Source organism: Watersipora subatra, chromosome 8 (genome assembly GCF_963576615.1).
Source record: "Watersipora subatra chromosome 8, tzWatSuba1.1, whole genome shotgun sequence".
Classification (NCBI taxonomy): Eukaryota; Metazoa; Bryozoa; class Gymnolaemata; order Cheilostomatida; family Watersiporidae; genus Watersipora; species Watersipora subatra.
The window spans coordinates 1,671,649-1,686,234 of NC_088715.1; the positions used below are offsets into that span (position 1 = coordinate 1,671,649).

Below are 14,586 nucleotides of genomic sequence, written 5' to 3' on the forward strand. Positions count from 1 at the left end.
GACCTCAAACATGAAAAACAATCGTAAATGATAAAAAATATCAACACTTTCTGATAAATCTACTACAATTTTGTGCAAATTAACTTTTAACAAGTCTTGTAAAAAGCCGGTTTGTACATGATTTGAACTCGTGACCTTCAGTTTGATTTTATGACCTTCAGACCTGGCTGATGACTTACCAACATGGTCGCATCAGCAAGGGTTCATTTCAAAATAAACGTGTTGGTCTGCATCGGAGGAGATAAAAGCTATGCCTCTGTGATTGACTGAAATAGTGTATTACAACCACATAAATTCCATGTTATTCATATCCAATACAAGCTAGTAGGACCTGAGAGTGACTTTAGAATAATCCCTACAGTACTTGTTAAACTAAACTACTTTATATATTCAAATATATTCTCACTCGTACATTCTCAACATATCATATTTTTTCCCAGTTTTGTCATAAACTGGAGTAAATTTTTACATTTCCGTTTTCATAATGAAAGTGGAGCACTTTTCCCCAAGTAAAATAAAGCAACACAAATAGCTACAGAAACAGTATCAATGATGTATATTACAATACCAAACACTCTGATTGTCAATTAGATACCAGTGCTAAAAAATTCATAGAGGATACCATTGGCCTTCACGATTGAGGTCAATTCTCATTGGTCGATCTATTTGTCAACATGACAACATTTAATAGGGCTGATATGTATAGCCCCAGGCAATATATATACTATACATATGCCATGTATTATGCTGGTCTGTGTGCACCAAGAATTTGGGAATTTTTGCACTCTTGAATTATTCTAGGATTTTTTGCTTTTTGGTTACTAAAAATTGAAATGTTCATATTAACCCTTTCACTGCCGAGCGTGTACAAATTTGGGTATCTGCCAAGTGCCAGCCATTTTACCGAAAATTGCCGACATTGCTTCATGATATGTAAACAGTATTTTTTCCAATTTCAATCTCGATTCAGAACAATTTTGTTACATATTTTAATTTGCTAACATTTTAGCCATCATTGCTATGCAAAAACTCAATGGATCTATACTTTGTGCGATGATAAAGCTGTGTGTGGCTATGATCGATGCGAAGCTAAAACGATCTTTCATGTTTCTTACTCTTACAAAATTATTACTTTCACTACTCACAGAGACCGTGCTGCTGCTTTAACTATCTGTGTAATCACGAAAATCTGAATCTGAAATGGCTATAATGCCATCAACATTACTAATTACCTGTTTTCTGACTCGGGCGCGGTAATTAATGAACTCACACAAAAAATGTTCGTTATTAAATTAGAAATTCTCTAACAAAAGTTTGAAACTGATTTGTTACTTTAGGCTAATTTTATAGACAAATCTTCAGACAACACTGTCAATTTCATAAAAGTCTTAAAGACCGTGGGTTATGCTGTCAACGAATAATAAAATGAGGTAACTACGCATTGGCTTGGAAAGTCGCAATAATGCGTCTACGGCAGTCGTCCCACGAAAACGCATTTATGCGTCTACGGCAGTGAAAGGGTTAAGCCAAAGTGATCACTGAAAAACGTAATTTTACTTCTAATTAACATTTTTATTGGAAATCAAGACGAAATGATGATTAACTTAAAATATAACTAATGGCTCGCCATTCAACAAAGTTCACTATAATAAGATTTGTGCGGGTCTGTTTATATGAGGCCCCACCTAAAGGTTAGGAAAAAATATTACTTTCAACAGGATTCAAACACTCAACTGTTTTCGTGGTGGACCAACATTCAAACACCTGCTACTATCTACCTGTTTGACAATAAATTAGGTTGAGGAGAATATGAAATTCATTGTTGAAAGCAGCTTTTAGAGGCATGTTCAAGGGAACTGGGGTAAAACAGTTGCAGAGAAAACGATTTCATTTAAATCAAAGATGATTTTCTAATGAAACAAATTATAGTTATCTGCCTTATAGCTACTGATTCTATAAGACCTGCAAGTGAACATAGACTAAGATCCTGAATCAATGTAATTAGAAAGCACATTGAACTTACATTAAAGCTACCCTTTTGTTTATTTACTATAAGAAAAGCTAGCCATAAGCATAGATACTTGCTATAACTATAATTATTATATATTATTATAATTACTAGTAGCCTAGTAGTTAGGTGTGCGGATAGAGACAGTCAGGTAATTCAATAAAACACAGAGAATAAGTATTTGTACAATAACTTTACCATCGTGTGAGGTGAGTAATTTATGTAAATGATAGCACATCTAGTATAACTTTAGAAAATTTAGTATTTTATAGTATTTGTGGTTTTTTATTTTCAATTGATCGCAGCTGAAACACTCATAGCTAACGTAAAGCCTGGTTCCCATATCAATTGCGATACTCCGGCGGTAACACGCGCAGCAAAACGTTTGCCAAGTTAGGCTCGACCGCATATGTTCACATATAAGCTGCATCGCTAAACATAATCGCGTAATCAAATACAATGTTTGCTAGCCATGCCGTTTCTATAATGGTTACCTTCACCCATACAATGCATTTCGGGAACATATATGAACAGGATATATACTCATATTGATATTTACAATAATAAGTGCCGTGTCTGTATAAAGTCACATTAAGTGTATGAAGGAAAAAGATTGCACAGCACAATAATAGAACACAGATATTTGGACACTGAATATCATCAAAGTTGGAACAACTAAAACTAATTGTGTGCATAGTTGTTGCACATGATAATCTCTCCCAGTGCACAAAACTGGCAGCATACCTATTCTGCTATTCCGACAGTGTTCAGAATACGTTGGTGTTGTATTACTGTCTCGGTTTGGTTCAAGATAAGTGTGTATGAAAACGCATAGTGAAAGTACTTCCTAGCGGCCAAATCGAAAAACAGTTATCATACAGAAAACACAAAAATTAACTATCAAGAAACAATAGTTGTCCTCTCATGCGTGCCACATATACCATAACTCCAAATCATCAAATAAATACTAACAAAATATTTGTGGTCTGCTGACTCGCTAGCAAAAGGAACTGAGTGAAATGTGTTCTAAGTCATACTCATGGGAAGCAAACAGATGCTTGATTGTTACAGCCTGCAAAGGTTACCTATTAACCAAGATCTCAGACTACCGTTGTAAGTACTGAACCGGGGAGCCAGGGGCCTCCCCACTATCAGTTAGGTCTCTTCTCTATGTATATAAGCCACTGTCCATAACACAGATTAGACTAGCAATAGGTACTGTAGATACATTATATCAGTAAAACACAATAATAGACTGACATCACACCAGAACCAGTAGAAATTGGATCAGTACAATACAGCAGATGCTCATACAATGCGAAGAATCCATTCCTGGAACGTACATGTTATATGAATGTTATTTTACCTGAACAGTAAAATACATGTAAATAGCCTAATCTTTTCTCAAATATTTTCAAATTCACTCCTTTGGTCCTTCAAAAAGGAAAACCAGACTTAATGTTTTAATTTAATGACTACCATAACTGCAGTATTATTGGTTCATATTGACTTCTTTTCTCCTTTTTCGTATCAATTTCATCCGATTCATTGTCTATGATTATTGTAATTTTAGAACAAATGAAGAGAAGCTCACACCTTAAATGTTGATTTATACATATCTCTTTTCCTTTTTTTTCTAGACAGGAAGAGATCTATTTCGTAATGGAAAGGTACTAAATAATATTTTTGTTTAAAACAAGGTATAACAAAAAAATAGCTTTACTAAACTCAGATCAATCTCTATCCGTTTTTCTGTCACCAGAGTTTAAGGTTATGATAAAAGGTAGCTTTTGACAATATGGCATTTCGTGACATTCAGATTGGTAGACCGACGCTGTAACACCTGCACCCATTGGTGGCCTTGAAGTCTTTTTAAAAAATTGCGCAGTTGCTCATTCTCTGAGTATTGTAGACACAATACACTTGACAATCTGGTATGGCAAACTAAACAGCCAGAGTACTAGTCTATATAAAATAAGTACATATGGTCCCCAACCTACGAACGAGTTAAGTTCAAAACGATTGTTCGTAAGGTGAATTTGTTCGTAAGTTGCTTCAGTGATATATTTTGTATTATAATTTATGTTTAAGGCCTATATAAGTATATTGAAGGTTTATATAAGTATGTTTAAGGCTTGTATAAGTAACCTGTACTGGTTTGTACTGAAAAAAATATTTAATAAATTGGAGGTAATACACTGGTGGACGCCGGGCCATGACACTGTATTTTTTATTTATTGTATATGTTGTCCTTTTTTATTATATCATTGTTTCACTCGTTAGGCTATTGTTATATCTGATATCCCGTAATAACACTATCACTTATTGTCACTTATATCGTTGTCATACCAACGTGCCAGCGTCCTATTTATTCACCTTGTTAGCCAGTGTTCTTGCCGTTAGCCGTTAGCAATTGATATTATTGTATCTAAAGGAGCGCGCTCATTTAGTTGAGCAGATAGCCGTACGCTACTCGGCTAGTGAAATTTCCTTCGCTAATAAAAAGCTGAATGAAACTACATTCACTCTCTTCTCTTTATTTATTAGCCTAGATCGTACCAAGTAAAGGCTGGCAAATTCCTTTACAATACGTACAGTAAAAATAAAAATGTTCTTTGCGCACTGGAGATACGTTCACACACATATACACTGCAACGAACTGGGCAGAGGAAGGTGTATGCTGGGTGGTGCTTCCGAGTAGTGCCTTTTTCTGCTGCTAATACATCGGTAATACCGTCCGTATTAGCGGACATATGCGGATATAGGCGCAGACCTGTTTGTATGTACCGTTGTTCGTAACTCGAATGTATGTAAGTAGGAGACCGTCTGTACCTTTATAAACAGTTGGCACCCCTCCGCCCCCTAGGGAGAACCCTGCATATCACTATGATCTATCAGTACGCTGATACATCTGAGACTTCTAAATATGACTTCTATCACTTGTGTTATGAGGACTGTGAAGATATCGCTGGGGTTCGCCTCAACACACATGAGTGATTCACCAGCAAACGATAACATGGGCACGATAACGTGGGCACACTCACAAACTGCCAATACAATTACGTATCCTTAGCTTCTTAGGCCTATCTCACTTTTTTGGATTGTACACTACGAGAAGACAAGAAAAGATGATTCCTGTATTTTTAACAGTAATATTTCACTATTTTTATATATAGTTTACTTTATAGTAGTTCACCATTCTGAAGATGGTCAACCTGTGCCATGATTGACTCCAAATGTTAGCCTTCAGCTGTTTGTTTGTAATTTGTGTGTGTTATGTCATACAGGACTGGAGCACTTTTATTAAATACATTGATATTTCAGTGTTCATTCTGATGATGTTTCAATTGTAACAAAATATAAAAATGTTGCTGCTGTATGTTGGTGAACATAAATAAGAAATAAATACCTGCCATATTGGATTATGGGAACAACCAATAAATATGCATCTCACAAGCGAGAAAGTTGTGATGAGAATGTCTAGTGTTATCGCTCTGCATGAGCTGGCTGAGTGACTTCTAGTGCAGATTAGCGCCACGTAGCACGATATTGCTCTAATTATGGTCAAATGTGTTTGTACCATTATTCTCACAACAGACTGCCTAAACTTATACTCACCTCTTCTGCGGACATCAGCATCAATTATGGTGGAGGCTGTCATCTACTTCCTTGTCATCATCATGGTTTGTAGGTATTTTCTTCTGAATAGTGGCTGGTCAGAGCTCCACATTGGTTGCATATATTCAGAGAGGAGATTTCAAAAGACCTGAAAAACACTGCTGCAAAAACAGAACAGAAAAACTACAGATATTATTTCAAATCCGTGTAACTATGGATTTACCTGGGCTAAAAACAAAAAGAGACAAGACTATCATTATAATAAAGAGTTTACCTAGCAACTGGACCACAGGCTACAATAACGTTCAAGCAATGATCAGGCCAGCTAACCAGATAGGAATCACTCATCCCAGGCTATTTATAGAACAGTGGTACACAGCCAGGACAAGTTAAAACTTAAAACCTGGTTCCCATATCGATTTCGAGAGATAGGCAATAATAATGCAGAGCAAAATGCTTGCGACGCTAGGCTCGGCGGCTTATGTTCACTTAAAGCTGCATCACTAATAACGGCATAAAAATTCACGCTTGCTATGCCATTTTTATAATGCTGACTTTCACCTGTACAGTGCATTTCAGCTATTTGAGAAAGTTGAACAGCTCTAACCTCTTGCGTTGCCGCCGGCAATTACCAGCGGTCCTTGGCGGTACCCGGCGCGTAGTTTCGCATTTCACTGCTAATAGCATGTGGCGCTGTCGCTGCACCTTTGTGACGTATATGGGAACCAGCTTTTAGATCATTGCATTGATTGGGACAAATGTTTAAGCAGTTCTGGGTTCTTAAAAATGCAACAGCAAAAATCACTTCAATGGAACCACAATAGACCCTTGCCATACGACATCAATCTGTTCCTGTTTTGGCATCAAAGGGTGAAAATGGCCGAAATAATAACTATTTAATGCAAAACCCTGGCAATAGGCCTTACAATCTAGACATGTACTGAACATATTAAAAATGCGTAACCAAATAATATGTTAACCTTAGTAACTATAGTTGCCTACCATAACTTTAGTGTATTTAGTTGTTCTTATGCTTATTATTATTAGATGATATGCTAATGGTTATGTCTTACTTTTTTATTTAATGTCGTTATCAACCTTAGGACCCAAGGCTAATGTTCGGTTTGGCTGAGTTCGGTTTGGTCTGGTGACAATGGACATGGGTGTTACAGGATGATGAATCAACAAAAGCCATGACCCAGGGACAAAGGTCATTGATAGATTAATCACTGCGTCAGTAGCATATCACTGAAAGCAGCTTTAGAAAATAGACCTATAGAGGATGGTAGAACTAACCTCTAGCGTGACACTCATAAAATGATCTTTAGAGCCATACCCATAAAAGTGAACTCTAGCGTTCTACCATAACAATGAACTCTAGCGCTTCACCCATAACAATAACCTTCAGCGCACCACCCATTGCAATGACCTCTAGCGCTCTACCCATAACAACAACCTGAATGAAGCCTTGGTTCTAGCATCCACTCTACTAGTTAACAGTAGGTTATATCATAATAACAAAAATGATTTTTATTTTTCTTTAACATGTACCATAGTGTGCACATACATGCAGAGTTAGTCGATATAATTTCATGTCCTAACAAATCCAATTTACAAGAAGTTGTCACCCCACTGTTAAGTATTGATAATTGCTTAGACAGTTCTGTGTCACACCTCTTTCAACACAAGAAATAATTAAAATATATGGAAGCTATATCAATTATCCCCATAAAACAGGCTGGTATGATACATGAATTGTAAAACATGACAAAAATAAGTATTTTTGCAATTTCAATGTGACTAATAGTTTAAATTCTCTCATTGGTGAACTTGTTTACAACTGTTGAATTATTGGATTAGAAAATTATAATTTAAACCATTTTTTATTATTAACACCATTTTATAACAACCATAAAACTTTCCAATAGCTGTTTAAAGCCGAAGATGTGGTAAGATAACTCTGATACAATAACTGTTAAGTAACCATGATATAAAATTGGCTAAGGATGGTTTTGTATCTTATAAGAGCGTTTGTTGCACTCTGGGGTTTGTACATGAGCCATAGATAAAGTAACTAGAGTGTTGATCACAAATCACTGACAGTAGCACGGAGATGATAACTTCAAGCTTAGGGGTGTATGCGTGACTAAACAAAGGATTTTCATATACACTATGTTTCCATGACTCGCTTAATCCGCATGATTCACATAATTCGAACGATCCGCAATTTGAGTTACTTAGCAATCGAGCGTTTCAATGAACACCTGGCGTTTCAATGAACACCTGGCGATGCGGATTTAACACCAGTACTTGACCCTATAGGTCAAGTATTAGCCTAATTAATGACTCTATAAATAGCTACGCAGTCTTGTCACGCTTAGCTTAGCAGCGATCGTTCGGAACGTTGGCGCATTGAGACTGTTGAAATCGAAATAAAAACGACTGAAGCATGAAAATGTTTTTAATGTAATAGCCAACGATATTGTAATGCGCATTAAGCGCAAGTACCGTTTCCATGATTCGCAAGCACGATGGATTCGATAAAGTTTTGCAGATCGCAAAACTCGCTTAGCTTGCGAATTTATGCGGATAGCTTGCGGATTTATGTCGTTTCCATGACGCAGATATCTTGCGGGTTGGCTATAATTTGTGAATTATGCGGGTCATGGAAACGCAGTGATAGTTTCCTATCTACCCCCTCTATGGTACAGGAATGGTGCACATAGGGCTAGCAATCCACCTAGCAGTTTTGATTAGATCAACTAAAATGTTTTAAGAAATCAGCCAAACTGTCGTTTGTACTGGTTCAGTTTACAAATGGCTGATCATCTGTAACAACCAATCAGATCAGATGGATTGAAATTCTATTATCTCACACAGAACTAGATAGCATGTGCTAATAACCAATAAAAAGAACAACCGTATTTGAGTATGTAACAACAATTGGTAGGGTAGATTGTTCCACATGCTCATTTACAAAGCTTTCACAAACAACTCAAATGTTATCCTATGTTATCCTTTACAAAGGTTGTGAAAAAACTCAAACAGTGGAGGCTGAACCAGAAAGTCTGACACAAGTATATCAAACTGGTACCCAGGCAGCTAGTCTAGTGTGCTGTGAGAAATTATCAGGTGTGATGATAGAGCACAAACAATAACTATCTGTGTAATTATTCTGATATTCCGATAGGTAGTAGATTGGTCCAAGTATTAGAGTGATCAGTCTACTAAGCTGAATATCGTGAGTTCTAATCTTGTATGATGTAATCTTTTTCCAATCTTAACATGTGGCTACGGATGGATGGACAAGATTACCAATACATAGATCTAGACTCACCTCAAGTCCATGTATGGATGATCCATAGAAGTAATAGTAGAAATCAAGGTGAATACAACCAGATGTAGAGCAGAGGTGAGACATTTCTACAAATACCCTCATGTACCTATAAATAATGAACATAGGAAATCACTGCACCATCATAGCTCTGAGAAATTCAAAAGAATAATTTACGAGACAACATTGATAAATTTTTATGAACATGCAATGAATTCAACAACACGCAAAATCAGGAGCACACTCACATCAAAAATGTAAGGGAGCAAGGGAGTTTGACTATAGAAAACCTGCATTGCGTCTTCATGATTATGTGACAATCAATTTTTCTATAGAAACATTGGAGGCCTTCTCAATCACTAGTGTTACATACCATCAATTTTTGACAGAGTTTTTATCTTCATACCACATGAATGGTTTGAAAAGTGGCATATTTGATTCTTCGAAGCGATTCAAACCTCCGATTCAAGGAGGGGTATTTTTAAAAACATCGTATCAACAACAAAGTACTGCGTATTATGTAAACATCAATATTCGTATTATTGCACAAATCTTTGTGATCAGAGGTTGCATTTTCATCGTTTTCATCGATGACGTCCTTACAGCATCCCTACGCTGCTCTGTTTTCAACGTGTGTGTTCTAAAAACATTTTAAAATTTATTTAACTTTTAATTTTATTTTAAAATTTTGAACAAAATTTTATAAATATATTAAAATGCCAAAAAATGTAGAAAGTTTGTCTTTCAAATGCAGAGTTATTTTCCAAAATGGTGAACACTCTGCTCTTAGACGAGTTAGTCATCGCAAAACTCGACAATTGTTGCATTAAACTTTTCGTTAACGATAGATGGCTGAAAAGAAAAAAATATGGCTGTGTACAACCAACTGGCCAGTGCTGTAAATAGTCATTGTGAATTGAAAGGGGAAGATTTACATTTGACCTTGAATGCATTTCAATAGTGTCAGCTGTAAATAGTCATTGTGAATTAACTGTGTTTTACATCTCAGCTGAATAGATAGTGTCAGCTGCGATGTAAAACATGCGCCCCCGCCCCGCTGTAGCTAAAAGTGCAACAGGCTTATATAGAAAACTCGGACAATTTAGCGTGTGAACTCGTCAGCTACAAACAATTGGGAGTTGTGCGACCACTATTGCAAATCATGTAAATTCGTCCTCCTCATTCTACGATCAAAACCATCATTTTGAAGCTCAAAAATGTGTAGCATGTAATGCTAATGATTGTGTCTGACGACTTATCAAGGTGTCAGACACAATCCAGCCTTCTCAAGCCAGTTACAGCGCCTGTCACGGCTGTATCTATCTATATTGGCTACTGGCTAATTAAAGATGTAGTTGCGTCAAAAATGAAATTAGGACCCATAAAAGGCTAAAACATCAGCTACAATTTGATGCCATTTTTGTCTTTGTAGACCAACCCTGTCCAGAGATATATGCGTTTGAATGAGGCCCTCTTTTAAAAGCTCACGTTCCAGCGGGTGCCAATTTCGTGACGTAACAAGTTTGTTTTCTGAAACGAAACCACGAGCGATAAATATGAGGTCGCTTCGTTAGCCAATCACGAGCGCGAAATTTTTATATAGGCCGTAATAAATGTTATCACTCGTAAAACGGGTTGTCTGTGATCTCGAAGATTCTCATTCGATAGAGAAATCTCACCGTTACTGGTTCAGCGCTTTTCACCAATTACTACATACAAGTTATAGTTTTAAAATGGCTTCATGTTCGAGCGACTGCGACTCAGAGTTATCTGAGCAACCTTTAGTCAAAGATTGGAGCAGGCAGCCTATGGTGAAAGCTGACAGGCGTCAGCAGCGTTTTGCTGTAGAGAAAGACAGAATGGAGGTAAATTAACTTAGAGTCTTCTATACCTAAGTAAATGTAATTTTTATAGTCATAAATACATATACTAATTAATAAAATGATAATTCTTTGCTATCTCCAATCATTGTTTCATAGCTCATCTGCCGTTTTACCTAGCTTTAATATTTTTTTCGAATCTTTGGTAAATTAGAGTCATGATTACAAATTATTTTCACTCGTAGGAAGTGGGTAAAATCGATTGATCATTGCTCATCATTAACTACCAAAAACAAAGCTTCGAATTGCTGGTTTTGTATTTATATATTTTACATACCTATATTTTTGTTAAACGTTTACTCATATCGTGATTTTAGATTAGCAATCTAATTGACTCCCAAATTGAAACCTTACCGTAAATACACCTTAGAACGACATCAATGAATGCGTGTAATCATTACGTTTGTTTTATTGATTACAGGATGTTTACGTGGCACCACCAGTTCAGCAGTGGTGCAAGTGTGAGAATTGCCATGCGTGGAGTAAAAAAGAAATGAACATATGCTGCACAAATCACGACATGTGGCATTCCATTCCGCAAACTGGTATCAAATGCGTTACCGAAGCTGACGAAATAAAAGATCTAATAAAGCCAGGTCCATTGAGAGTGGCTTATTATAACTACTGCCACTACCATGGTAAGCTTATGAGGTTTGTAGCTGCTATTTTTACTGCTTACTTCAAGTAAGTTATCAAGATACTGTAAAAGTATGATATTTTGTTAGTGCCCAAGTATCCAGATGCGGAGAGCCTGGTACCATCTGAAAGACTGCGACATCTACAACATGGTGTGTAGGCAGAGGAGATTATGCGCGTATAGATCTCTGGTATTCTGGACATATCCAACAGGACTTAGGAGGGGAGAGCGACGACCACTACCAGCCTGCGTGTATAACATGGTGCGAGCTGCATACCCTGGCACTGAAGATGAGGATGAATACGCAGATATGGCGCATACAGAATTTGAATTTACTGCAGTGGAGTGATTTTTATATACTTTATTTTACAAATATACTATAAAGATATAATTTCTATTTAATATAAATTAATATATTTATACACTTAAACTTTGTAGGCAATGTATAATATATACAAAAATAAAAAAGTAAAAGACAATGAATGCAAACGGCGAACAGCAAAATAAATGTAGCAAATAGAGTTGAACTACGAACAGAGAAAATTCACAGGAATACAGTCAGACAATGGAAAAAATGTGGCTTGACAAACTTCTCGTCTCCTGTCTGGCTGCTTCCTCTACCTCATCAACGAACCTGCAGCTATAATCATCAACAAAAGATAAATGACAAAAAAAATTAAACACTTCATTGTCTTGCCACATCTGCCAAAGTATTGTCTGGCAGACTGGCTTATGAATTATAATCAGCAGTATGATTAGCTATTACTGAGAGATTCGTGGAAAGCTCTATTCATCGCACAAAGTTAGAATCACCATGGTCATGAAATCTTGTCTTGCTGGCTCCCCATGAACAAAGCCATTGTTATATGCACTCTCGTACAAGCCTTGCATAACCAAACCATTCTGAGCCACACCATCAATCGCAGAGTGGAAAAAAGGGAAACCCCTTGCCAGGTCAAATTAAATTTTAGTTTCTAATGCGGGTGAATTGACTTCAACAAAATTTTTTATTACGTCTTACGTTCACTAATTTGGTCAACTCACAAAACAATTGCTTGTCTATTATCAACTAATCATATAAATGATCAGCAGAAAAATTTCTACAAATTCCCACTAACAATGTCTAGATTATGATGAATACACGATGCAGTTAGTTTCACCACATTCGAATAGTTCTTTTTGAACAAGCGGCTACTCAGCCTTAGCACGATGTCATTGTCCGCATCTTGCTAAGGTTCCTCCATCAGTGCCTTGAGCCGTTGACTGAGGTATCCTACTATATTTGAGGCTCAACGAAACACACAAGGCACATCAGAAGGCGTCCAACTTAGTACCGAGGCTGGCATCCACGTCGATCTTTATATATATATATAATAATATAATTATAATATACATAATATATATATTATAATATACTTACACATGTTATATAATATAAATAATATATATTAATATATAATACAATATACATAATATATATTGTAATATATTTATATATATTATGAATAATATGTATAAATATAGAAATATGTAGAAATATTTAAAAAATCAATCATTTTTACAGTTAATAAATAGTAAAAAATTTAACAGCAGCTAGCAACTACAAAATATCTAGCAGAGTTCTACAGTTTGATTTGCGGCAATTAAGTGAAACACTTGAATGTAAAATAGAGTTGTTAGGCAGGCATGAGAAAGCAGCAAGCGTATGACAAGGCAAGCCTATGTTTAGCTTCTTCAGGAAGCACACACATACTTACTGCAAGCAGGCTAAAATAAATATTGTTGTAAAGACAGTGAGTACATATAATCGATGAAATAATACGCATTATCAAATACGAACTAGCAGTTACTATATTTCTTACCCCTCAAAGCTTTCTTCTGAAACCTCGTCTTCCGTCTCACTGTTATCTGAATCTGGCACCCATTCTTCTTCATCCAAGGCTTTACCCTAAAAGAAGCATAGAAAATGAAGAAAAGTGCTATGGCATTTTAGGAAACTCATCTAAGTCTTTAACGTAAAAGAAGCATGAGAAAAGGAAAAATTGCTATGACATTTTATCAAAGTATTTGTAACTTACCAGATCTTCCTCTCGTTCCTGCATCTCATCACTAGTATCACTCTCCATAATTAGAGAATAACGTTGTAACTGCTTAGATGTAGAAGGAATGGAGCTTGCTTCATCGACTACTGGCATTTTTCTTTTAGATGGAGGTGAGGCTGGAAGATCAGGCCTGTGAATAAATGTTTATAGACTATCAATATATATTGTAAAAAAGAATCCCGTCCAACCATATGAAACAAGTTAACTGTACTCACTGTTTAGCATCGGTCTGGGTTGAAATCGACCGATACTTAGGACGGTGAAGACATTTCCGTAGCTGTACCCCTTTGTCAACCTTAGAGGACTTTCCAGGTCCAAAGGACTCGGCAGGCTGAGGATTACGAACTGGTATTTTCGATCGTGAATGAGAAAAAAAGGTTGCTGTCCTAGGCACTGCAGGAACACTGTAATATATAGACAAGAATTTTTTTTCCGTAAAACACGAGTTGTTTTATATTTTCAAATTGGAAGCTCATAACATAACTTGTGAAATTCAAAGATTCCTAGTACTGTGCATTATCACATCTTACACCACTTACGCATCAGCAAGTAAGCCCCGCACCACTGCTCTGCGCTCTCTTGTAGGCAAAAGGGTAATTGGCTTCTGCTTCCTTGGGGTAGCAGCAGAATCAGCTTTAATGTGCAGGTTTCGTGTGGGAATTATATCCGAGAGCTTCTTTAACATGAGCCGGATATCTTCTCCTTGTTGGTACCTGTATTGGTGGTAGTTGCTGAAGCATTCCTCAGTAAAATGCCGGAAGCAAATTCTAGATATGGTTTTATATCGAAAATTTGCTACATGTTTCTTCACAAATGCTGTCCATTTGGCTCGCTGTACATCTGTTGATGTCCTTCCCCGAGGCCAAGCAAATAGATGTTTGGTCTCTTCACAATTAGCTGCGGCACAGGAGAGAGCCCAATGTCGACTTGAAGACATTTCACTGCTACAACGAAACGTTGAAGTGGTTATGCAGACTATTCTTAACAAATAGAAAAATATCCCGATA

General features: G+C 36.6%; 2 protein-coding genes and 1 long non-coding RNA gene across 6 annotated transcripts in view; 2 read left to right on the top strand and 1 right to left on the bottom strand.

Moving 5' to 3' along the window:
• The window catches only part of LOC137402075 (golgin subfamily A member 3-like), a 229,179-nt gene that overhangs the window by 129,723 nt on the left and 84,870 nt on the right, over positions 1–14,586 (top strand). The gene's annotated exons all lie outside the window — the stretch shown is intronic.
• On the top strand, positions 10,734–12,241 carry LOC137402078 (uncharacterized). Its single transcript, XM_068088552.1, has 3 exons — positions 10,734–10,825; positions 11,262–11,478; positions 11,566–12,241. Exons 1-3 carry the CDS (start codon positions 10,769–10,771, stop codon positions 11,634–11,636), a joined length of 345 nt encoding a protein of 114 aa, XP_067944653.1. The 5' UTR covers positions 10,734–10,768; the 3' UTR covers positions 11,637–12,241.
• Positions 13,164–13,911, bottom strand: LOC137402081 (uncharacterized). Its single transcript, XR_010979443.1, has 3 exons — positions 13,795–13,911; positions 13,556–13,709; positions 13,164–13,425 (listed from the first exon to the last, which is right to left on the bottom strand). It is a non-coding gene; the product is annotated as an uncharacterized lncRNA (long non-coding RNA).

Excerpts from the sequence above, each read along its gene's own strand:
- LOC137402078 (XM_068088552.1), top strand. The coding sequence starts at position 10,769 with ATGGTGAAAGCTGACAGGCGTCAGCAGCGTTTTGCTGTAGAGAAAGAC. Across the intron at positions 10,826-11,261 it reads TAGAGAAAGACAGAATGGAG|GATGTTTACGTGGCACCACC; the intron begins GTAAATTAACTT and ends TATTGATTACAG. Across the intron at positions 11,479-11,565 it reads TAACTACTGCCACTACCATG|TGCCCAAGTATCCAGATGCG; the intron begins GTAAGCTTATGA and ends ATATTTTGTTAG.